We start from the raw sequence: 23,915 nt of genomic DNA, 5'->3' as shown, positions 1-23,915 counted from the left end.
CATGCTTATGTACTTTATCCCATTTAATCTCAACAAGAGGCAGGTATTATTATCCCCATTTCTGAGGCATGTGTCCAAGGTTGCTCCTATGTGAGATCCTTTTCACTGAATGTATTTCTCTTTAAGCATTTAAAAGAAGGTACTCTGTTTAAGTAAATACCAAGGCGGTGAGTCTTCATGTTAAGAGTTATAAACTGATGCACATAACATTTTCCAGTCTACTCTGTTTGGTGCCTAAGTCTGACAGAATAGTATTGGACCATATGTCCTGAGGAACAAAAACTGAAGTAGAAATTCTTGTCTATCATATTAGTATTAATTGTTTATACAGAAAATCTAGGAGCAAATAGGACTTGTTAAATGTTTGCTAAAGTGAGTGGAAGTGATTGAAACTGCAAACATAAAATAATATGATGCTGGGGACAAAAAGGTGAAGTATTGGGTTTGCTCTCCGGTGGTTTTTCTGTCAGTGTCACGCAAGCATTTTTCTCACCATTGCCAGTTGATGGTCATAACGCACAACTTGCTCAAAGGCATTTCTGCAGTACATGGGTAAATGGCACATTCTGACAATATCTGGAACATTTTCCTTTATTAGAATAACTCTTGTTGGTCATAGTATTTGCCTTGTGATGTTTATATTTGCAGAGAAATAAATTGAGAGAGACCACGATACCTGTTACTTAAGTTGTGAACCACAACAGATCGTCCTTTTCCATGGTATTATAAATGATGGGTTGAATTTGATTCTTGAAGCATAAGCACACTCCTGTAAATGGGAAATAAAGGCATTGTCACTTTCAGCAGCAGCACTAACTTTATCAGTTTTGCCACCTTTGGGAAAGTGAATAGAAGGTGACTGGCTGGGCACGCAGCATTGTTCAGCAGTCATTTTGGCATAGCAGTTTACACGTTATGCTGTGGTTTGAAGAGGGACTTGTAAAAATAAACTCTATGTTTGTGCATGGATCTTTATTTTATAAACATTAAAGTAATGCTTACTGCATAATAACTGCACAAAGCATTTTAATGACAGAATCAAAGAAACCTCCCTCTTCACTGGATTTTCTGGGTCATTGACCCCATTTTTTCCTAGTAAAAAGTCAAATTAAGACTTCGAGTAAGAAGTTTTCTTCTAAGAGTACACCTGAAATAACCTTCAGTTGGGTCAAATAGTTCAGTTCTTTATCTCATTATTTCTTTTATCTGAGCACACATGTGTTTCTCAAGTATTTTGAGTGGTAAACAGCTACTAGTCAAGGCTATAGAAGGAGATTCTGACGTACTCTTTCCAAAATTTGGTATATTACGATTTCTTTTTGCAGCTTATTTTGACCTGTATCTATATTAGGTAGACGTGTATACATAGTATGTGTCTCCAGGACTGCTTGCCCTGCCTTGTTACTGGGCTGTCACATTTTTCTGCTAGGTAGACAGGCAGACAGTATGAAATTTGAATTTGGGGTTGAATTTCATTTTGCTTCAAGCCCCACAGGAAATAATTGGAAATAGAATATGCTGTCTTCTATGTTATTTTATTTACACTTTAATTTTTATTGCCTTGCAGGTACTCAAGGAGTAATTGGGCTCCAAGCCCCATCCACTGGTCTTCTTGGTGCCCGACCTGGCCTGATCCCACTCCAGCGCCCGCCAGGAATGCCTCCACCTCACCTGCCACGCTTTCCTCTGATGCCGCCTCGCCCCATGCCTCCGCATATGATGCATAGAGGTCCGCCACCAGGCCCCGGGGGCTTCGGGATGCCTCCGCCTCATGGAATGAAAGGTCCCTTTCCTCCCCACGGCCCCTTTGTCCGGCCCGGTGGAGTGCCAGGGCTCGGGGGCCCAGGGCCAGGCCCAGGGGGTCCCGAGGACAGAGATGGAAGGCAGCCGCAGCAGCAGCAGCAGCAGCAGCAGCCGCCGCCGGCACCGCAGGCGCAGCAACAGCCACCGACGCAGCCACCGCAGCCGCCGCCGACGCAGCCACAGCCGTTTAGAAACGATAACAGGCAGCAGTTCACTTCAGGTAGAGACCAAGAAAGGTTTGGAAGAAGATCTTTTGGAAATAGGGTGGAAAATGACCGGGAACGGTATGGGAACCGTAATGATGATAGAGAGAATAGTAATCGTGAAAGGAGAGAGTGGGGAAGAAGGAGCCCTGACCGGGACAGGCACAGAGACTTGGAAGAGAGGAATAGACGCTCTAGTGGGCATCGAGACAGAGAGAGAGATTCTAGAGATAGAGAGTCTCGTAGAGAGAAGGAGGAAAACCGAGGCAAGGAGAAGCCTGAGGTGACAGACAGGGCAGGCGGTAACAAAACCGTTGAACCTCCCATTAGCCAAGTGGGAAATGTAGACACTGTTTCAGAACTTGATAAGGGGGAGTCTGAGTCTGCAGTTGTAAAACCTTCTGAAGAGTTACCTGCTGAGGCTACCTCATCCGTTGAACCTGAAAAGGATTCTGGCTCAGCAGCCGAGGCTCCTCGTTAGAGACTGGAATTTGTCCACATGTGACAGTGACACTTCCTGGAGTGTAGAGCTTGAAGTGTACAGATGCTGTATTATACTTGCTCCTGCTATATCACAGCCCCGCAGTAGTTGGTGGGGAATTGTAAGCAATTTGATTGCTTCCCTTCTATTTAAAAATAGCCACAAAATAACAAAAAATACTGAAAATATGAATAAATATTACCCTTTTTGCTGTAACTTTTTAAAAGTTTTGACTTTAAAAAGTTTACAAATCGTAATTAGAAGTGCTCTCTATTTTTTTTTTTTTAATTTAAGACAAGGTAACGGTGAAAGCTCCTCAAAAACAATAGGGATGTTTTTAATAAACTCTATTTTCGTAACAAACTTTAATGTGTGCTATTCTTCCTACACTGCATTAAGGTGGAAAAGGATTGTTCACCATCAAAGTTTGAGCTGTTAATACTGTGTTGGAGTCTAAATTAGACTTGTATATTTGATGGAAATAGACATCTTTATGTAGTTAGTCTCAAACACCTCATTTGTAATATTTTTTATTTTTAGCATTTCAATCATAAGGCAAAGGTTAGTGGTTTTAATGTTAACTGAAAAGCTTGTTTTGGAATTCAGTCAAGGTCTTCTTTTTTTGCCATTGACTTTGTGGTAAATGTTGCCCTAAATAATTAATTGTAAAAAAATTTTTTCGCTGGGGGAAAAACTGGACCCCAACATTACCCGTTGTACTATAAATTATCTGATTGCCTGGGTATTACTTATTTAGAAAGAAGGTTGGGTGTTTTTCTTAACCATCCCATGAAATTTTTCAAAAGGGTGAAAGAAATCAAGGTTAGTATTTGCAACCTAAGAGCTTATGGTCTTACCTGTTTAAGGACTTAAATGCAACCTATTGTTTCTACAAGCCTCGCCTGTTGCCTTTCTTTACCATTTTTTAAAGTCCCCTGCTGGGCAGAGGTAAACTGAACTTTTTGCCACTTACAAAGTACTTTCTCTCTTTTCCTTAAAATTGTTGGGTTAACTAGGAAAAATAGTCGTAGGTTATCCAAGAGCTATTACATGAACACATCCAAAGCCAAATCAAACCTATACCTGAAATAGTAAAGAAAAGCAGTTACATAAAGCTGCTTACCTAGTGCCAAGGAAAAGACCGTTAACATAATCCTAGTACTTTCGGCCTTGAAGCTTTTTTCTTCTTAAATCACATTTTTAAACTGTCATTGTTTCAGTGTGCGTAAGATAACTTTTTTCTTTACCCTCATCCCCAGGCGAGAAGCTGCTTTATTACTTTGGTTTTGAGTTTTCTGCAGCAAGACCTTTGTTTTGATGGGGGGAAAATGTATTTATCTAGGGCAGTGTTCTTGAGTCCCTGCCTTTGGAAAGTAAGAGAAAATCCGGTTTCATATATGCAGATTTGAGTTATAAAATTTATCCTGTTTTATGTTGGCCCACTGAGAAGTTTAAAAGTCCCAGCTGAAACTGCTTTTGGAAATAAAAATACACCTGACTGATTAGTGTTCAGATTTCAAGGACTCGCAGCCCTGTATTTCCAATTGAAAGTATTAAGGGTCACCCTACTTGCACATGACAAAACCCCGAAAGTACCAAGTGGTAGTAATTACACTTGAGGCTTTAAAGGACACAAGCAAGTCCTGTATTTGAGTCTTATCCCGTTTATGTAACAAAACTGTACATTATGAAATCTGTTTGTTAGTGTTTGTTTTTAAATTCCCTACCTGATGGTAGTTGTAACCATTATTGTGAGCATACTGTTATCACCAATTTAAAACTTTGAAAACACACACAGACTACAAATTCTTACTCTAAATTAGCTTTTCCTCTCCTAAGTGACCTTCGCTTGATAAAGTCCATCATATAATTTACGACCAACCAAAACTGTTGCTTATCTGGCTTCCCTATCAGAAGTAATATTATAACCCACCGTCAAACCTGAGTTAGATTAACACTTAAAAGCATTCTCTTACAGGTACATATTTCCATTAAGAGAAACAGACTTGAATTCACTAACTGGGTGTGTCAGTTCTTGTATTTAAACAAACAGAACCCACAATCAAACATTTCTTTGCTTCCACCTTACAGTGGCATAATGTATTTCTTTAAGGAGCTTATCTGAAAGCAGATTGTGCCAACCTCTACTTTTATTATAAACTAAACGTTCACAGTTCTACAAAAATGCAGTATGTGCTATTTGACAGGTAGGTAAGTCTTCTCAGCTACCTGAAGCTCTAACTAACTTGCCATTCACAATTTCACTGAAAGTTATCAAAGGGCTCTCTTAAACTGTAACATCTACTTTTTAAAATAAAGGTACCACTTTAATTTCCCTAAAGCTAACAAAGGATAGCCTATTTGTCTGAGATTAAAGTTCAGCTTAGTCTTAGCTAAATGTACCAGTTGCTAACATTTTAAACATTCTGATCTCATTTAGAACACTTTCAAAAAAGAGCTCTATGGAAGTTAATACCCGTCAACATATTACTAAATCTGTTCCATTCAAGCTCTGTGTATGAGTATCAGAGCTAATTTAGAATTTCAACTTAGATACTTTAATAGGCTCAAAATACAGTAGTGCCACAGAGAATGTTTATTGCAGGCTTGAGAACTGAAGAAATTCAGACAAATAATATCCATATGTGACTAAGTTTGGCAAAATACAGAGACCACTGAAACAAGACACTTTGAGTATGAGTCTTATAAAATTATACAAATCTTCAAGTGATCATGAATCAGTTCTTATTACAGGTACTTAAAGCAATTAAAAGTCACACAAAATACACTTTTAAGGTTACGGTGTTTAATGTTTCTCTAAATTTCTACAACTAGCAAGATAACATATGCGTTACTAGGACTCAAGACCACCTCCTAGGGAATGTTTATTGGGCGATCCCAATTACACCACAGGCCAAACGACTTCCAGCGTTTCCTGTCTTTGTACTTTCTTCATTTCCACCTCTGCCCAAGTCATCTGGTTTTTCATGGACCTTTAAAAAATTTTAAGAACACATTAACTTAGGGCTATCAAGCAATTACCGTATCTTCTCAACAATACCCAAAAGACTTTTAAGAACCATTTAATATTAGAAAATAACATGTTAAAATAATTTTACTAGGAGGAAAGTATACTAATATTTAATCTAATAGTAAAAAGTAGAAACTACTCCTCAAAGCTTTTTCTTGATAAAGCAAAGAAATAGTTACCCTCAAACACTAGGTAAGCAGTGCTATCTCTAAATGAAATACAAAAAACCCACACAATTAGGTTACACGGCTGCCACATGCTGAATCCAACATGAGAAATTCTAGTAATCTCAGTTACAGTAGTCATTCTTTTATTGTATAAATTGCTTTGGGGGAAAAAAAAGTAAACAACAAAAAAGAACATCAAAATCATGCCTAATTACGGACCCATAAACAAGAGGTAATCCTAAAAATATCTTGACGTATTCGAGCAGTAGTATTTTAAATTTTGCTCATCAAACACTGATACGTGATTTTTCTGCTTCACAACTACAGGTGAAGAAAATTCTAAGAATAAAAGGGTCAACTGAAAGGAGGTGTCTCCTGAATGTTAACTGTCCTCTGGGGCAGGCAAAAGGGAGCCTATCCTAGGTGGTGTTCTGTATGAACCAGATGCAGCTCTACGTAACTTGGGGCAACTGCTTCCCACATATTAAACAAGTGGTGATAACTTGCAGACATGAATGAGTATTAGTATTGAGGTCTATCCGATTTCAGACTTCAGACGCTCTGGTTAACTACAAGGGGGAAACCCAGTAGTGGCAAGAAAGTCTGGCCATTTAAAAACTAGATGAAGACCACTCCTGTTTCTGTAACACAGATCTAATTAATACGATCTAATGTAATCTACTTTATTACCGCATCTTAGCAGAACAGTGTTCTTAACTGACCTAGATCATTAATTATTCTTCACTGTAATCATCCAATAAAATAATTGCTTTTCCTAATCTGAACTAAAAGTACAATTTATATGGATCCTTAGAAACCAGGACTAATAATCATGAAAACATGTGACCATGTGTTAGAAGTAATTTTATGCATATTCTTATTATATGAACACTTACCACCATTGTGCGGCCAATGATGGAATGGTCTCCACAGAGTGAGATTACGGAATCTTCAATACGCACTTCGGCCACACCATTCTGGTCAGCCTTCACATTGCCCAGGTCTCCAACATGCCTAACGTTGAAAAAGCATTAGAAGGATCAGGACTGGTTTCTATTTAACTTTACTTCATGAGCTAAATTAAAAATGGACTGAGTCAGATATGTAAGGGTGGGCTAAGAGGTGGATATAGTCTGTATCAAATAGAACCCACTTTTCCAGACTGACAAAACCCTGAAAAACATGTAAGTTTAAAAACAAGTAGCTAGATGTTCTAGACACACAGCTCTTCAAACACAGGCTTCAAGTCTATAAAGCAATGCTCTGGGAAGAGTGGTAGGACGGGGTGCACCTCTAATTTCACAGATAAAGGACCAAAGGGTAAACTCTGAGTTACTGAGTTACGCCTGTTACTTCCTGGCATGGCAGAGCTATGCCCCTAGGCCTCTGATATAAAAATAAATTAATCCTTGTCCTTAAATTTAATATTTTCCTGAAAGGCTCTCAGAAAACAAACACAAATGGGAGTCTCACTGAATTTTCAATATCAAATTTTTATCTACAAACCTTCCAGTGTTTCACAATGGTTTATTTTGCTAGTGGTTGACAGTACTGTTATTCATGACATTTCCTGTATTAGATCCCTTTGACACTTGTATGAGCTCTATATTCAATAAATGCTACAAAACCAAATCGTTTTAAGTGTCCCTATTTAATTCCTTAGCCCAAGGGGTAAGCCATTCCAGCACTTGGGGGCAAGGGGTTACATGGGGGCAACAAACTCAAGAGCAGAGGTGCAATTATCTTAGCATGCAATCTGCAGGTCATATACCCATACTGCCCCCTCAAAGCCGTCGCTATTATTTCAAAAAGAGTTAAGGTCACTCACCTCTCTTCATCCTCTGGCCCACCGTGTTTTTTGGATAGAGGGTTAAAGTGAGGACCTGCACTGGTACAGCCTGTTTACGGGAAAAAAAAAAAAGTGCTAAATTATGAATCAAAATTCCAAAGTAAGTTCTCAAAAGAAACTGGTCATTGCTAAAAACCTCAAATGGAGAAAGTACTGACCCACACTGTGACTTCTAGGCTAATAAAAACAGAAAGCAACACATTAAACAAAACGGGCAGGGAGTAAAGACATTCTAACCACTGTGTAACACTGGTGAAGTTAAATTAATACCCTTCTCTGGTCTCTGGTTTCTTCACTGCCCTGTAAAATGAGAAGGCCAAGACTTGATCTTCAATGGTTCTTCTGTTAAAATCCCAAGATTATGATCCTACTTCATTAGACAACAGCACACCTCAACTACAAAAAACTTATCTCCCCAGCAACATACTACCAGGCAGCTCTCCTGTTTATGGCCTTTACTTTGCGTGCAGAATATAAAACGGCACCTTAATCCAAGGGCTGCTGCCCGGCACAACTCTGGGGCATTCAGACTGTACTCTGTAAAAATGGCACTCCAGTGCACCAGGGAACAGCGTTCACATAGAACACAACCACGACAATGCAGGAGGCTCTTTCATGACATGGTTCTTCATTCAACAGCTGACAGAAAGTTTCCCCTGTTTAGAGCTTTTATCCATCCTCTACCCAGGGAGAAGACATGCAGGTTACAGAAAGTAGCACAGTAAGTCAGAGCCACAGAGCAATCACCTGCCAAAGCAGAAGCAGGTAAAACCAAAAAAAAAAAAACGACTTGAGGAATTTTTTTTTAGTTAATAATTTATTTTGGCTGCACCGGGTCTTCGTTGCGGCATGCAGACTCCTAGTTGCAACATGCATGCGGGATCTAGTTCCCCAACCAGGGATCCAACCCGGGCCCCCTGCATTGGGAGCGTGGAGTCTTACCCACTGGACCACCAGGGAAGTCCCAGGACTTTTTATAATTGTTGAAATGGATCAAATCTGATCATTAAATCACTATTTACAGAAACCAAATTATGGAACATTAAAAACAAGTTCTAAGACAGAGGGGATATATGTATACATATAGCTGATTCACTTCACTGTACAGCAGAAACCAACACAACATTGTAAAGCAATTATACTCCAACACACACACACACACACACACACACACACGTACGTTCCAGCACAATGAATTAAGTTCTCACCATAAAAAGTCTAAACACTAAGTTTACTCAAATATGGCGATTTAACCCATAAGCTTTTGTTGACTTGCTTCTAAACCCAACTTGAGAAAATGGAAGCACAATCCAAAGTGTGAAGAGTTTACACCCCCTCATCAGTTTGTACCTTGCCCCCGCCCCCGCTAAGGCCCTTAGGCTAGAAGCGCAGAGCTAGCTCGCAGGGTTATGCAGATAAATGCACCCTGCTTGCCACACCCGCCCTCAAGCCCCAGCTCACCAACACCTGGGAGTAAAGGGGAAGGTCAGAAAGAAGCTGCGTTTTTACTTAAAACACACCTGAGACTCTGACATAATCAACCCATAATCACAAAACATCAACTCCTTCTCCTTCCATTCCACACGGAAGAGTCAAAAGCCATTTATATCCCTGAGATCGACTTTAGTAGTCATATTAACTTGACTTTTAAAAAAACTGTCACGAGTTTTTAATGTTTGGGGGTAACTCTACTCGGTGTATCTTACTAGGTGAAATAACTGTCAGTCACTAAACCAGCACAGCACCCACCTTGTGTATTATCTCCAAATTGATGGACATGGAATCCATGATCGCCTTCAGTCAATCCTGTAATGGATCCCGATACCACGACCGTCCCATCTTCCTTTATTCAAAGAAAAGTGCAAGAAGTTTGAGACAGCAAATGCTTCTGAACAAAGAAAACAGTTGAATTATCTTTATCACTCACAGGAAAGTGAAAAGAACATGGACTCAGGAGTCGAAAAATCTGTGTCCAAATCCCAGGTCCGCCGGGAGCAGTGAACCTCCAGCAAGCTGCTAAGCTACTCTATTCATACGTAATATGAATAAGTTCTTGTTTATTATGTAAATACTTCGAATAGGTCGTACTTGCGCATAGTGAGTGTATGTGTACAAATCAAACTTTTGAACCCAAATGTTAGCACATCATACACTTTTTAGCACCCTACTTTCTTCATGCACTCTTCTATGTTAGCAATCATACAAATCTGCCTTAAAAAGAAAAACAATATCCAACTTGCTACCCTAGGATCCCTGTTCTCCACTCTCTACCAGAGGGGTGTTGACCCGTTTCCGGCGTGGATATCTTTGATTTACAGCCAGAAAATATCCTACCTCACTGCCCCTGGGGGACTGATCCTAGTCCAAACAGAAGTACTGCTTTCTCAAGTCTTTTTAGGCATTGAAACCTAGATAACCTTTCCACTAAAGAGACCAAAAAGAAAGGACAATGAAACACTAAAACAGGTGGAAAAAAACACACTGCAATTCAGGCAATGTTGATGGATAATGGTACCGTATGCTACATATAGAAATCAAAGAAGTTACTTCTACAGCTACAAAGAGATCTTAGGAAGTAAAATAAAATAGACACAGCATCCACACCATATAGTAATACACGACGGTGTCTTTGTTTTTTAAAAAGCCAGGGCCAACAGTTACAAGAGGTGTTAGCCTTGAAGATCGTACTTTCCACTGGCTAGATACCACTGCTCAACGGAAGTAGCCTGGCAACTGCTGCCTCTTGTGTTTCTTTTTGAGAATAGATACACTATGATTCTTCTACGTACAACCTTTAATTTTGGAGAACCCCAAATGTGAAAGTAATTCCCCCAAACACGCCATGTTATCAAGAGCACAGACAGACAAACATGGCAGGTTCTTCCAAGCCTCCACTTAATTGGTAATGCATAGAGCACAAGAAGTTCAACAGTAAGCTGCCTGGGTACAACCCTGCAGGGACCAGGCTATTGTCTCAAATGAGTAAAACAGGTCAGGGAAGCAGGAGGAATGTAAACCGGTCCAGCACAGTGTTGCCCTGGGCTAATGAAGGCTCAGTATGGGCAGATCTCCAGATTTTTCAAGAGAAGCTAAGAATTTGGACTTAATAGGTGAAAATTTCCGATTTTTGAAAACTGGAAACTAATCCAAACTTTTAAACACTCAATAGGCCAAGAAATACAGTTTATTGTCAATTTAATACATCTGCATATCCAAGGGTCTTTATCAGGTACAAAGAGCACCACCAAAATGATGCTGGAACTTAAAGGAGGGGCCATAGAAGCTGCTCAGGGAAGGTGGAAAAACCAGTTTAACTTCTGAATGCAACACCACGAGCCGTTTTCTCAATGGCCACAGGGCAAGAATCCCTCAGAGACTTCTTAGGTTCTCTAGTGGAGAGAGAGAGGATGGACAAAACAAAGTCTTGCAAATGAAAACAGCAAAATTCAGTCAAATATCAAAGAGCCTTTTCTAGAAAATTTGGAAACCACCTAAAGGAAAAAAATTAAGCTCAAATATAAGCTCTCTCGTTTAAATCTCACAGATGGGGGACACTTACCTAGATTACTTTGCATGTCCTCTCACATTTCCATAAACCACTTTAACGACTAAATCTCATTCATATTCCCTCATGATTAACAAGCCAACATAAACAATTTTCCACCCACTGGTAACCTCACTAAGATCTGGGGGGACAGGCTTATCACAAGCACCTTCCTCACAACACCTGTGTTTTGCAGTGTCATCAATGAGTATGTCTGTACACTTTATTTTACAAGATTTGTTCAGGGGTTTATCCACCTGCATCTCAGTTAACAGGCCCACGGGTAGAGAAATTTCAAAGTCACTTTACAGGGAATTTGTTTAAACGAATGCTCCAAGAACAGAAGTGACAATTCCATGCAAAGGAAATACTCTAGGTGTCCTAACATTGGACTTCCAAACCTCATCCACTACCCTCTACCAACAGGAATTCTCAATCCTCCGTGCACTGTTAAGAACCACTTTGGAAGCTTTAAAAAGAGCAACACTCAGACTGCACCCCATCAGGTTTTCATGTAATTGATCCGGAGTTGAGCCCTGCTATCTGTATTTTAAAAGCTCCCCAAATGAGTCTGCTGTGCACCCAGAGTTAAAAATCGCTCCTCTGGAAAACCCCCAACCATGGAGGCTGTTAGATCTCTGGCTTTTGGAGCTCTGACCAGGGCCGTCCTCTTTGCCCTTAGAGGATGACCCTGACCTAGAGCAGGGGTCAGCAAACTTTTCTGTAAAGGATCACTGTCACCTACTCTTGTTTTCACGACCCTTTAAACACAAACATATAAAACCATAAATATATAAACGCCACTCAGCTCGAGAGCTGTACAAACACCGCCTCGGGACAGATTAGGCCCGCGGGCCGCAGTCTGCAGACCACCTGAACTAGAGAGTTCAAGGTGGAAAGTCCCAAACGGATACGGATGCTACGAAAACCAGACGGCCCAGCCGCATCCGCCACCCCCGGGTCTCAAGGACCGGCCAGGCCTCAGACTGCGCAACTCAGCATCCGCGGTATCTCAGGACCCAGAATCTGAGCCCGCAAGAAGGGCCACAGCGTCCTCAAGCACCTCAGGTCTCCGCCCGGGCCTACGGACGCCGAGGAGGCGCCAGGGCAACCGGCTTTCCTCTCACGCTTTCTCTCCTTCCGAAACTCGCGGTGGTCGGCACCCACCGGGCCGGCCGGGTGTTCCCTCCCTACACTCCCGCCCAGGCCTCGCCACGCACAGCCGCTGCTGGGCTCGCCCGGTGACTCAGCACTCCGCGGCCGCGCGCGGCTGTCGGCTCTGAGGGCGCCGCACGGCCGAGGACCCGGGGGGCGCCGACCCGCCGACCCACGCGCCGGGTGCGTGGCGAGGTCGGCCCGAGGCCCCGCCGGCCGCTCCCGGGCACAGGTGTGCGGGCACGGCCTCGCCGCCGGTCTCCCCCCACCGGTCCTTGCCTTTTGTTCGAAGTGGATAGTACCCTGCACCGGGCCGTCGCCCTTCAGCACGCATACGGCCTTCGTCACCATGACTCACGGGGACGCGCTCCGGTCCACTGCGAAGACCAGAGAAGAAGCGGGAAACACAGCCGAGGACGCCAACGCAAACCGAGGACGCAGCACCGCGCCGAGCCGCGGCACCTTTATATGCCGGGCCGCCGCACCCCGCCCACCCTGGCCCGGAACCAATCGCCGCCCGCGTTCTCAGCCCGCTCCCCACGGGACGCGAGTGGCCGGGAATCACCGGGGGCGGGGCCAAAGGGCTGCTTGGGGCGCCTTGCCTTTCGCGCTGCCGGCTCCCTCCGCCCGGCGCCCGTAAAACGCCCAGAAACCTGGAACGGCGAAGAACAGCAGCCCTTCTTCTCCAAAGGGTGTAGTCCGTGGATTGCAGTACACAAAATAAGGAAAATGAGGTATACGCGGCACGCCTTGAAGATCTGAAGTCCCTTTGTCTGGAAATGTAGTTAGTTATAACTGACTTTGGTCATAATATTGTCGCATTTGTTTTTTTAAAAGTTGGGACTGTCAAGCTGGGTGCTTTTGATAGCTTTTACTTTTTAATTGTCTTGTGTTTTGGGTTTCAGAGGGTATGTAAAGTCCACGCATCTCAGCCCCTGGTCTCACCTTTTCTTCCCCGCAATTTTCGTAGTCCAAAACGTATAGAGTTACTTGGTTATCAGAATTGTGTATTCTTTTCGAATATTTCCTGTTTGGCAAGGCCGCAAACGTGAAAATACCAAAGAATGTCAACTGATTGATTTCTCCATACCTCTGCGTTTTGTCTGACTCTGCTGCCCCAAATGTCAAGGAAAAGGGTAGAAGGGGTGAATAATTTATGATACCTCCGTACCTCAGAGTATTTCTTATCCTTCACGGACAAGACTTCAAAAACATGAAATGAGCAAACAGTACAAACTACTTCTGTGGGTTTTTATTTAAAAGTATACACATATTTACTTGTGCGCTCAGAAATCTAGAAAGATGTACAAAGAGACTATGGGTGGGTACCTTTGGGGAGTGCAAATTAAACTTTTACTAATGTTCTCTCAAAAAATTTTTTTACGATACATGTGCATTTGTCTGCCACAGTTTGGCTTAGAATGAGAATTCCCCTCCCCCCGCCAACACACACACATACTTTTGTTGGCAGAACAGTTTGATAAACCAGGGGGCTGGGGAGGGGAGCATCAAGAGAAGGATTTTCATCTTCCCTCCCTTCGGGGCTGCCTGAATAACAAAGATGAGTGAACTGTTTTCAGAGGTGAGGTTAATTTAACCTGGAAGTATGCCTTAGACTTACCCAGAAAACTCATTAAACTGCAGGTTGCTATGTTTCTGACTCAGCGAGTCTGGGGTGGGAACCTGGAATTTACATTCCTACCTTGTGCCCAGGTAGCGCTGATGCTGGCACTTTGAGAAACTCTGACTTGCAGGTGTTGTTCATGCCCAGTGAAGTATGCAAGTTGAGGGCAAGAGCTGGACCTACTTGACTCAAAAGAGGAGATAGAGAAAGCATCCCGAAAAGAAACTTGGAGTCAAGGGGACCCAATAAGGGACACACCTAAGGGAGAAGAGCTTTGGCTACTGGGGATTTCTGTTTTTGTTTTGTGGGATTGAAATCCTTCCCATCTCCCCATGAACTCCAATGCAATCTGCATTTCCCTCTAATGCTCCGTAGGGAGGATTTAGTTGTAAGGTGATGAAACACTGACACGTAGTTCAAGGCCAGAGTGAAACAAGGCAGAAGCTGATTCAACCACATCTTGGCTGTCCATAACTTATTTATTGAATTACACCCTTGGACTCAAAGGCATCTTCTGTCAGAGATACACAATCCACATTTTTTTATCATCCTCTTGAAAGTATACATATTTGTAATTTTGCTTGTTGTACTTACTAGCATTTCCCAGATAGCTGACTTGTGCTAGGCAATTGCATAAATGTGCAAATTCCAGCCACAGGGTCTTTGCCCAAGGCCAGAGTTTCTCTTTGGCTTCAAAATTCCAGGAAGTTGGAATCAGATTTCAGTTCGCTGGCCAACAAAGCAGCCCATGTACAGAGTGGCCCTGGGACCCTGAGTCCCTCCTCTTTTGAGATATGTAGACAAAGCCTGGGTCAGTGCCAGGGCTTGTGTCATGCAGGATTAGAGGACCCCTGGGGTTTATTCCTATGACCACCCTCACACCTGGGCAAGGGGGTCCCACACTTTAGAGGACCCTGTTCTGTTCCTCTCAGGCCATATTTCCCCTGGGGGGTGTTTTGCCAAGAAAATGCTTCCACCCAGAATTTTACCCCTCCTTCTAGAACAAGGTTAAGGAATATAAATATGTGATCTTGAACAGTATTTGTTTGCTTCTAAGGCAGCCTGTGCGGATGAATAAGCAGTTTACCATGTGTCATTCTGGCATTCCTGGGGATGAAAATCGGTGTTTGGGGACCTCTGTGGTTAAGAGGTAAGCAAGAAGGTAGACCAGAAATTCGGTCTGGCGTTTCCATCCTTTTCTCTTCCTCTCCTTCCTTTCTTAGGACTCACTCTTCCCCTTTCTCCTTTATCTCATCTCTCTCTTTCCCCAAATCATTTTTTTCTTCTGTAATCCCAAGGTGATTCCCCCCTTTACACCTTCCTCATGCTCAGGAAATAAGTAGTTTTTTAATTTCCTTCACATCACACATCACAAAGGGATTATCACCAAGACCTTTGTTGATGAAAAATATGTTTTTATATGAATTGTAGGAAAATGTCAGAACTAGGGAAAATACAAAAGAAGCAAAGTACAAAGAGAGAAGCTTTTTAAAATATTTATTTATTTATTATTTGTATTTTTGGCTGCGTTGGGTCTTCGTTGCTGCGCGCCGGGCTTTCTCTAGTTGCAGTGAGCGAGGGCTACTCGTTGTTGCGGTGCGTGGGCTTCTCATTGTGGTGGCTTCTCTTGTTGTGGAGCACAGACTCTAGGCGCACGGGCTTCAGTAGCAGCACGCGGGCTCAGTAGTTGTGGCGCATGGGCTCTAGAGCGCAAGCTCAGTAGTTGTGGCGCACAGGCTTAGGTGCTCCGCAGCATGTGGGATCTTCCCAGACCAGGGATCGAACCCATGTCCCCTGCATTGGCAGGCGGATTCTTAACCACTTCGCCACCAGGGAAGTCCCAAGAGAGGCTTTTTTAAATGCTAAGAAATAAATGCACTAATAACTAGGAAGCAGGGACTTCCCTGGTGGTCCAGTGGTTAAGATTCCACGCTTCCAATGCAGGGGGTGCAGGTTCAATCCCTGGTAAGGGAACTAAGATCCCACATGCTGCACGGTGCAGCCAAAAAATAAAAACAAAATAACTAGGAAGCAAATTAAAAACAGTTAAAGGCAGTATTAGCTAGTCCTACCTGCATATATTTAATGCTAGTAAATTCCAAAAACTGGAAGCTATTACCAGTAAACACTGTGAGAAGATTATATCCCAGAATCACAAAGTATCTGAGGCATTTTTTGTTTTGTTTTTTGTTTTTTGCGGTACGCGGGCCTCTCACTGCTGTGGCCTCTCCCGTTGCAGAGCACAGGCTCCAGACGCGCAGGCTCAGCGGCCATGGCTCACGGGCCCAGCCGCTCCGCGGCATGTGGGATCTTCCTGGACCTGGGCACGAACCCGTGTCCCCTGCATCGGCAGGCGGACTCTCAACCACTGCACCACCAGGGAAGCCCTCTGAGGCATTTTTGAAAGTTGGAGAGGGAAAATTATAAAAATTAATTTATATTGTTAGTAAACAGGAGTGAACAGCCTGGGATTAGAAATTTGCAAACTATAATTGAGAGTTAGCTGTATATTTAATAATCTTGGCTATAACCTGTCATACGGTCTCTGTTTAGCAGTTGCAGCCTGGGCTCAGGCCCACTCTGGCCCACTGTATCATCTTGGGTAATTCTCTCTAGAACTCAACTGTAGATCAGAGGCACCTGGGTTGGGTACAGTGCTTGTCCACAGTGGCTGCACCTCAGAACCACCTGGGAGATTTTTGAAAACAGTGTGCTTGGGCCCAATTATATTCACAGCTTCAAATTGCATATATTTAAACAGTAAATGCACATTACATTGCTGTAAGATACGTAAGATACCAACAATGGTTTTCACTGGAAATAGGCTGCTTACCTTGGCACTTTCCATCCCATGAAGAAAATAAACTTATATTTGATTAAACAAGCATAACCAGGTTTCTGTTACATGAGGTCGAAACAATTTCTAGCTGACGAGATAAGAAGCCACAAAAGGAGTTTTAGCAGGAAGCAGCTTGATGGTGTTCATGGGTGAGGTCAGGGTGCATCTGGGTGCCTGAGAAACCTCGAAGTGCTGAGCCGGAAGTGTCCTTTTGGACACAGATGTGAACCTCAGGGTCACCCCTAAGTGTAGGCTCTATATCAAACTCAACACACGTGCTATTCAGATTTGTAAGGAAAATGTAGTTACTCGTTCGCTTTAGGGGATATAATTGTCTTCACGATTCCCTACCACTCTGGGTAGGCAACTGGTGAGACTTAAGCATCAATGACATTTTCTCGGGTTCGTCTGGTTTAAACAGTCTCTTTAGAGCAGTGATCCTCAAACGTTAATATACCTTAGAATCAGCTGGAAGGCTTGTTAAAACTCAGATTGCTGGTCCCCAACCCCAGAAGTTTTTTCTTTAAAAAAAAAAAAAGCACTTTATTAATATATAGTTTATATGCTATAAAAAATTCACCCATTGTAAGTATACACTTAAGCGATATTTTTAGTACATTTATGTAATTGGCAACCATTACCAAAATGCAGTTTTAGAACATTTCCATCAGCATAGGAGATTTCATCTGGTTTTTGCTTAAGCCATTCTCTCACTCCGAGCCCTAGTCAACCACTGATCTACGTTTTTCTCTATAAATTTGCTTTATCTGGACATTTCTTATAAATGGAATCATACAGTATGTAGTGTATGATTTTGCACCTGGCTTCTTAGCGTAATGTTTTAGAGCTTAATCTATGTTGTAGCATATTTTGGTAGTTTGCTCCTTACGTCTAAAAGAGTACTCCATTGCCGAATATACCATAAATTGTTTTTCCAGTCACAGGTTGGTGGACATTTGTGTTGTTGAATTGTGTCCCCTCCAAAATTCATATGTTGAAGTCCTAACCACCTCGAAATGTGACCTTGTTTGGAAATAGGATTTTGGAAATGAAATTAGTTAATATGAAATCATACTGGAGTAGGGTAGACCCCTTATGGAATATGATTAGTATCCTTATAAAAAGGAAATTTGGACACAGATAGGCAGACAAGGAGAACAACATGTGAAGATGAAGGCAGAGATCAGGGTGATGGTTCTAGAAGCCAAGGAAAGCCAAACATTGCCAGCAAACCCCAAGAAGCTGGGGGAGAGGCATGGGACAAATTCTCTCTCACAGCCTCAGAAGGAACCAACCTTGCTGACACCTTGATCTCAGACTTCTAGTCTCCAGAACTGAGACAATTCAATTACTGTTATGTAAGCCACTTTGTTACAGAAGCTCTAGCAGACTAATGCAAGATGATTTCCAGGTTTTGAATATTATGAATAATGCTGCCAAGAACATTGGTATACACATCTGTGTGGACGTACAGTTTCATTTCTCTTTAGTTTGCTTTTTAACTTTTGTCCAATTTTTTTAAAACCTGCCAAACAATATTTCAGTGGTTATATTATTTTATATTCCCATCAGCAAGACAAAGGTTCCACTTTCTCCACATCCTTGCCAACACTTGCTGTTGTTTATCTTTTTTTATTATATCCATTCCAGTGAGTATGTAGTGGTATTTTATTGTACTTTTATTTTGCATTTCCCTAACGACTAATGATGTTGAGCATCTTTTCATGTGCTTATTAGCTATTTATATATCTTCTTTGATGAAATGTCTATGCCAGTCTATTCCCATTTTTGGCCTTATCACACTGGCTGGAACCTCCAGTGCAATGTTGAGATATTTGGGTTGTTGAAGTGGTGAGAGTTGAGATATTTGGGTTGTTCTCAATAATTAGGGGAAGCATTCAGTCTCTTACCATTAAGTGTGATATTTGCTGTAGGTTTTTCATAGATGCCCTTTATCCAGGTTGAGGAAATTCCCATCTATGCCTAGTTTGTTTACATGAAGGAGGTTAGCTTTTGTCAAATGATGTTTCTGCATCTATTAAGATGATCATGTGGTTTTTGTCCTTTGTTCTATTTATCTAGTGTGCTACATTGATAGAGTTTCAGATGTTTAATCAACCGTGCATTCCTGTAATAAATCCCATTTGAACGGAGTATATAATCCTTTGTATGTGTTGTGAATTTGATTTGTTAATATCTGTAATGTTATTTTCTTGTGATTCTTTATTTGATATCAGGATAATACTGGTGTCATTGAATGAATTGAGAAGCCATCCATACTCAGGCTTTTCTTTGTGAGAAGATTGTTCATCACTAATTCAGTTTCTTATTAGAATTCATTTTAGATTTTCTATTTCTTCTTGATTCAGTTTTGGTAATGTATGTCTTCTAAAGAATTTGTCCACTTCACCTAAATTGTGTAATTCGTTGTTATAGAGTTGGTCATAATATTTTCTTATAAATTTTAAATTTCTATAGGGGTGGTAGTAGCGTCCCTGCCGTCATTACTGATTTTGCCTATTTCTTTGTTGCTCTTATTTTCTTGCTCAATCTTAACTAAACAGTCGTCAGTTCTGTTAACGTTTTTCAAAGAACCAACTTTTGTTTCTGTTTTTGTATTTTGGCCACACCGTACGGCTTGTGGGATCTTAGTTCCCCAACCAGGGATCAAACTCTGGTGGAATCCTAACCACTGGACCTCCAGGGAATTCCCCTCAAAGAACCAACTTTTGGTTTCACTGATTTTCTTAATTGTTCTTCTGTTTTCTGTTTCACTGATTTCCAACCTAATCTTTATTATGTCTTTCCTTCTGCTTGCCTGGGGTTTATTTTGCTTTTCTTTTGTCTAGTTTCTTAAGGTGGAAGCATTGTTTATTGATTTGAAATCTTTCTTCTTTTCTAGTGTGGGTATTTAAAACTATAAATTTCCCTCTAAGCATTGCATTAGCTACACCCATAACATGATAGGTCACATTTTCATTTTAATATAATTTGAGATATTCTCTAATTGCTCTCATGATTTCTTTTTTCACTCATGCATTAAAGTATAGTGCTTAACTTCCAAATATTAGGATTCCCCAAATTTCCTTCCGTTGTGTTTTTTGTTGTTGTTGTTGTTGTTTTGGGTTTTCTTGGCCATGCCACACGGCATGTGGGATCTTAGTTCCCTGACCAGGGATCTAACCCACACCCCCTGCAGTGCAAGCACTGGAAGGGCAGAGTCTTAACCACTGGACCGCCAGGGAAGTCTTTCTAATTTAATTCCACGGTGAGTTAAAAGAATAGACTCTGTATGATTTCACTGCTTTTAAATATAGTGAGATTTGTTTTATGGCCTAGCGCTTGATCTATTCTGGAGAATGTTCCACCTGCTCTTGAAATGAACGTGATTATGCAGTTGTTTGGTGAAATATTCTAATATATCATTAGGTTGCGTAGGTTGATAGTGTTTTTTAAGTCCTCCGTACCTTTGCTGATTTTCTGTCTGCTTTTTCTATAACTAATTGAGAGTGGGATATTGAAATCTCCAACTACTATTATTTTGTTGTCTACATTTCCTTTTTTTAATGACTGAAGTATAGTTGACTTACAATGTTGTGTTTCTGGTGTACAGCAAAGTGATTCAGATTCTTTTCCATTATAGTTTATTACAAGATATTAAATACAGTTCTCCGTGCTGTACAGTAGGACCTCGTTGTTTACCTGTTTTATATATAGTAGTTTGTATGTGCTAGTTCCAAAGTCCTAACTTATCCCTGCCCCCCCAACCCTGGCCCTTTCCCCTGTGGCAAAACCATAAGTTTGTTTTCTAGGACTGTGAATCTGTTTCTGTTTTATAAATAAGTTCATTTCTGTCAATTTTTAGATTCCACATATAAGTGATTCATATGATATTTGTCTTTCTGTGTCTGACTTCACTTAGTATGATAATATCTAGGTCCATCCATGTTGCTGCAAGTGGCATTATTTCAATTCATTATGGCTGAGTAGTATTCCATTATGTATGTCTACATACCACCTCTTCTTTACCATTCATCTGTCAGTGGGCATTTAGGTTGCTTCCATGTCTTGGCTCTTGTACATAGTACTGCTATGTACATTGGGATGCATGTATCTTTTTCGAATTAGAGTTTTCTCTGGATATATGCCCAGGAGTGGGATTGCTGGACCATATGGTAACTCTACTTTTAGGTTTTTAAGGAACTTCCATGCCAGTTCTCCATAGTGGCTGTATCAATTTACATTCCCACCAACAGTGTAGGAGGGTTCCCTTTTCTCCACACCCTCTCCACATTTATTATTTGTGTCTACATTTCCATTTAATTTTCTCCATTTTCTTTCATGTTTTTGAGGTTCTGGTAGTAGATGCGTATATATTTATAATTGTTATACCTTCCTGATATAGTGGCTCTTTTATCATTTTGGAACATCTCTGTCTTTAGTAATATTTCTTTGTCTTAACATCTATTTTAGCTGATATCCATATAGCTACTCCAACTCTCTTATGGTTACTGTTTTCATGGCATATCTTTTTCCATCTTTTTACTTTCAACCTATTTATGTCTCTGAATCTAAGGTGTTCTCTTGCAGACAGTACATAGTTGACTCTTACCCTTTTTGTCCAATATGAATATCCCTGCTCTTTGATTGGATTGCAGACCATTCAAATTTAATGTAATTAATAATATGTTTGGATTTACTTTTGCCGTTTTGCTGTTTGTTTCCTATACGTCTCTTATCTTCTTTGTTTCTCTGTTCCTCTTTTACTGCCTTCTTTTGTGTTAAAAATTTTTTTTAGAATATCATTTAAATTCCTCTGTTAATTTTCTTACTATTTAAAAATTTATTTTATTAGTGGTTGCTCTATAGATTGTAACATCTTAACTTACCAAAATCCAGTTGTGATTAATACTAATTTAATTCTGGTAAAATATAGAAACTTGGCTCCAGTATACCTCCATTCTCTCCTCTCACCTTTATATTATTACAGTTATATGTATTACATTTATATGTAGTATAAACCCAACAATAAAGTGTTATGATTATTGCTTTACACAATCTTATGTCTTTTAAAGAAATCAGGAGAAGAAATAAGGAAAATATATTTATAGAGTCTTTCATATTAACCCACATATTTACCATTTCCAGTGCTTTTCATTTCTTCCCATGTGTTCAAATTGCAATCTGATGTCACTTCCTTTCAGTCTGAAGGACTTTCTGTAATACGTCTTGAAAGGCAAGGCTGTCATCACTTCCATTAACAATGCTTCTGGATGTAAGCATCACCCACTACACCCGATCAACTGAGACCCCTTTAATCACAGCACCATAACTGCCAATCCTCACGGCCTGGCCAGCCCTGGCAGAACCTCCACACCCACTGGGCTGGAGGAGATGGAAGCAGTACTGGCAAGCATGCCTCGGATATCCACTATTCTTATCCGAAGTTCAGCAGTTTTCAGACATAAACACTTCTCAGATTGTCGTACGTCTTTGGTCAATTTCCAGGGCACTTAAATGTTGTTCTTGTCAATTTTTTTTAGCTTTACGGTTGCTATCTGGGGAGAGGATTTGCTAACCATTTCACTTGGCCGTAGCCGGAAGTCTGCTTCCTCCCCATGTTTCTGATTCATTAGACCTGAGGTGTAGCTGGAGAATTTGAATTTTAATGGGTTCTCAGGTAATACTAATGCTGATGCTGCTGGCCCAGGGACCACACTTTGAAACCCACTGCTTTAGGTTAAATCAATCTCCTTCAGATGTGAAAACAACTTTCTCAGATATGAATTCATATCAGCACACATAAAATTTTATTTTAAACTTGCTGCAGGGGAACAAGGCATCCAATAAAACCAGTTCAGATATTTCCTTTTGGTGGAAACTTTTGGTAGAAGTAAAGGTTACTAGAGCATTTTGTTAACATTAGTTTCAAGACAGGCCTGTCGGGTGAAACACTCTCTGTTCACACCAGCCTGATGGTCAACAATTCGGGTGATTCATAACAAGACACGCCAGTAAGTCTAGCAGCCCACGGGAGCTCTTAATCTCATCAGAGTCTACAAGAAAATTGCTCAATTATTTTATTAGGAATGCTAGACACTTTCCACAGGAGGTTGTTGATTTTACCAGGCCCCTCTGTTCTTCTCCAGATGGCCCTCCTCAGGTAGTGGAAGTGGACAGTTTTCTCTCTCATGTGTAACTGCCGAGTTTCCTCCCTTTCCTGCTGTTGCACCCCAGGATGGACTCTGGGCATCTAGTTGGCAGAAGTCAGGCAGCAATAGAGGAGGGCACTGCCTATCCACGTGTTGTCATCAGGATCCCCGTTGGTTTCTGCTGCACAGCAGCTGGTCCATTCTGCTTCTGGACCGGTGACAGCTATGGCGTGACTTGTCCTACCACTATCATCTGTGGTTCCGACCACTGCCATCTTGTCACCAAATCTCCACTTCTTTTGCATGGCCCCCAGTCTTCTGCTGGTCCCCAGTCAACTCGGCCTTTTCGTATCCCAACAAGGGGGCCCACAGGAACGTCAGGTGCTAGGCACAGGCCACATTTTACTTCTCCAACTTTTCTATCCTGACAGCTCCCTCTACACCCCACTGCCCTGCCCTGGCACCATGTTGAAATGTATCCACATGGACCCTCTCTTAAAACTTTGTTCCTCCTCCACCCACCGTTGTATGAATGTCACTGGCATTCCTAAAGTTGTCAAGATCTTCCGTTGCATCTGGGTGTTTCTACCTCAGCCCTCAGCACTCACAGGGAGAGAGGAAGTGAGGACCCAAGTGGCACACGCCACTTGCTTGCTCTACAGCTCCCTCCTTTTCCCTCCCTTCCCATAATGTTGCAGGAAGAGTGTTTTACTTTCTCCACCTCAGATGATCTCAAACTTTCGCTGCATCAGAACCCCTTGGAGGGCTTATTAAAGCACAGATGACTCAACCCCATCCCCAGAGTTTCTAATTCAGCAGGTCTGAGATGGGGCCTGAGAATGTGCATTTCTAACACGTTCCCAGGAGATGCTGCTGCTGCTGGTGCTAACCACACTTTAAGAACCACTGGTCTACCTTCTACCCTGATTTCTTGCTACCCCGATCTCAAGTACAATCCTATTGTCTTTTCGCAAAACTTGATACCTGGTTTGTTAATGGATGCTAAAGGGACTTAGAAAATCCTTTCTTTTCAACAAAAGATTTTCAAACTATTATCTTCTAAGGTG

General features: G+C 41.5%; 3 protein-coding genes across 5 annotated transcripts in view; 2 read left to right on the top strand and 1 right to left on the bottom strand.

Moving 5' to 3' along the window:
* The window catches only part of SCAF4 (SR-related CTD associated factor 4), a 57,094-nt gene extending 53,516 nt beyond the window's left edge, over positions 1-3,578 (top strand). For all 3 annotated transcript variants that reach the window (XM_079922052.1, XM_079922053.1, XM_079922051.1), the window contains exon 20: positions 1,568-3,578. In XM_079922052.1, coding sequence (XP_079778178.1) covers positions 1,568-2,487 — 920 coding nt within the window. In that variant the 3' untranslated portion in view covers positions 2,488-3,578. The remainder of the gene's footprint in view (positions 1-1,567) is intronic.
* A 149-nt stretch (positions 3,579-3,727) lies between these two features.
* SOD1 (superoxide dismutase 1) lies at positions 3,728-12,693 on the bottom strand. Its single transcript, XM_079922054.1, has 5 exons — positions 12,513-12,693; positions 9,284-9,377; positions 7,514-7,583; positions 6,582-6,699; positions 3,728-5,480 (listed from the first exon to the last, which is right to left on the bottom strand). The coding sequence occupies exons 1-5, from the start codon at positions 12,582-12,584 to the stop codon at positions 5,373-5,375; spliced, it is 462 nt and encodes a 153-aa protein (XP_079778180.1). The 5' UTR covers positions 12,585-12,693; the 3' UTR covers positions 3,728-5,372.
* An 8-nt stretch (positions 12,694-12,701) lies between these two features.
* LOC307186416 (uncharacterized protein) overlaps positions 12,702-23,915 on the top strand; it is a gene marked incomplete at both ends in the record, with an annotated part of 29,985 nt that continues 18,771 nt past the window's right edge. The window contains 2 exons of the mRNA XM_079921461.1: positions 12,702-12,967; positions 14,915-15,007. Of these exons, the coding sequence (XP_079777587.1) occupies positions 12,702-12,967; positions 14,915-15,007 (359 nt within the window). The remainder of the gene's footprint in view (positions 12,968-14,914; positions 15,008-23,915) is intronic.

This window comes from Stenella coeruleoalba (genome assembly GCF_951394435.1).
Source record: "Stenella coeruleoalba genome assembly, chromosome: 5".
In the NCBI taxonomy this organism is placed as follows: Eukaryota; Metazoa; Chordata; class Mammalia; order Artiodactyla; family Delphinidae; genus Stenella; species Stenella coeruleoalba.
The sequence above is the reverse complement of the archived record's forward strand: the minus strand, read 5'-3'. Positions and strand labels throughout refer to the sequence as shown.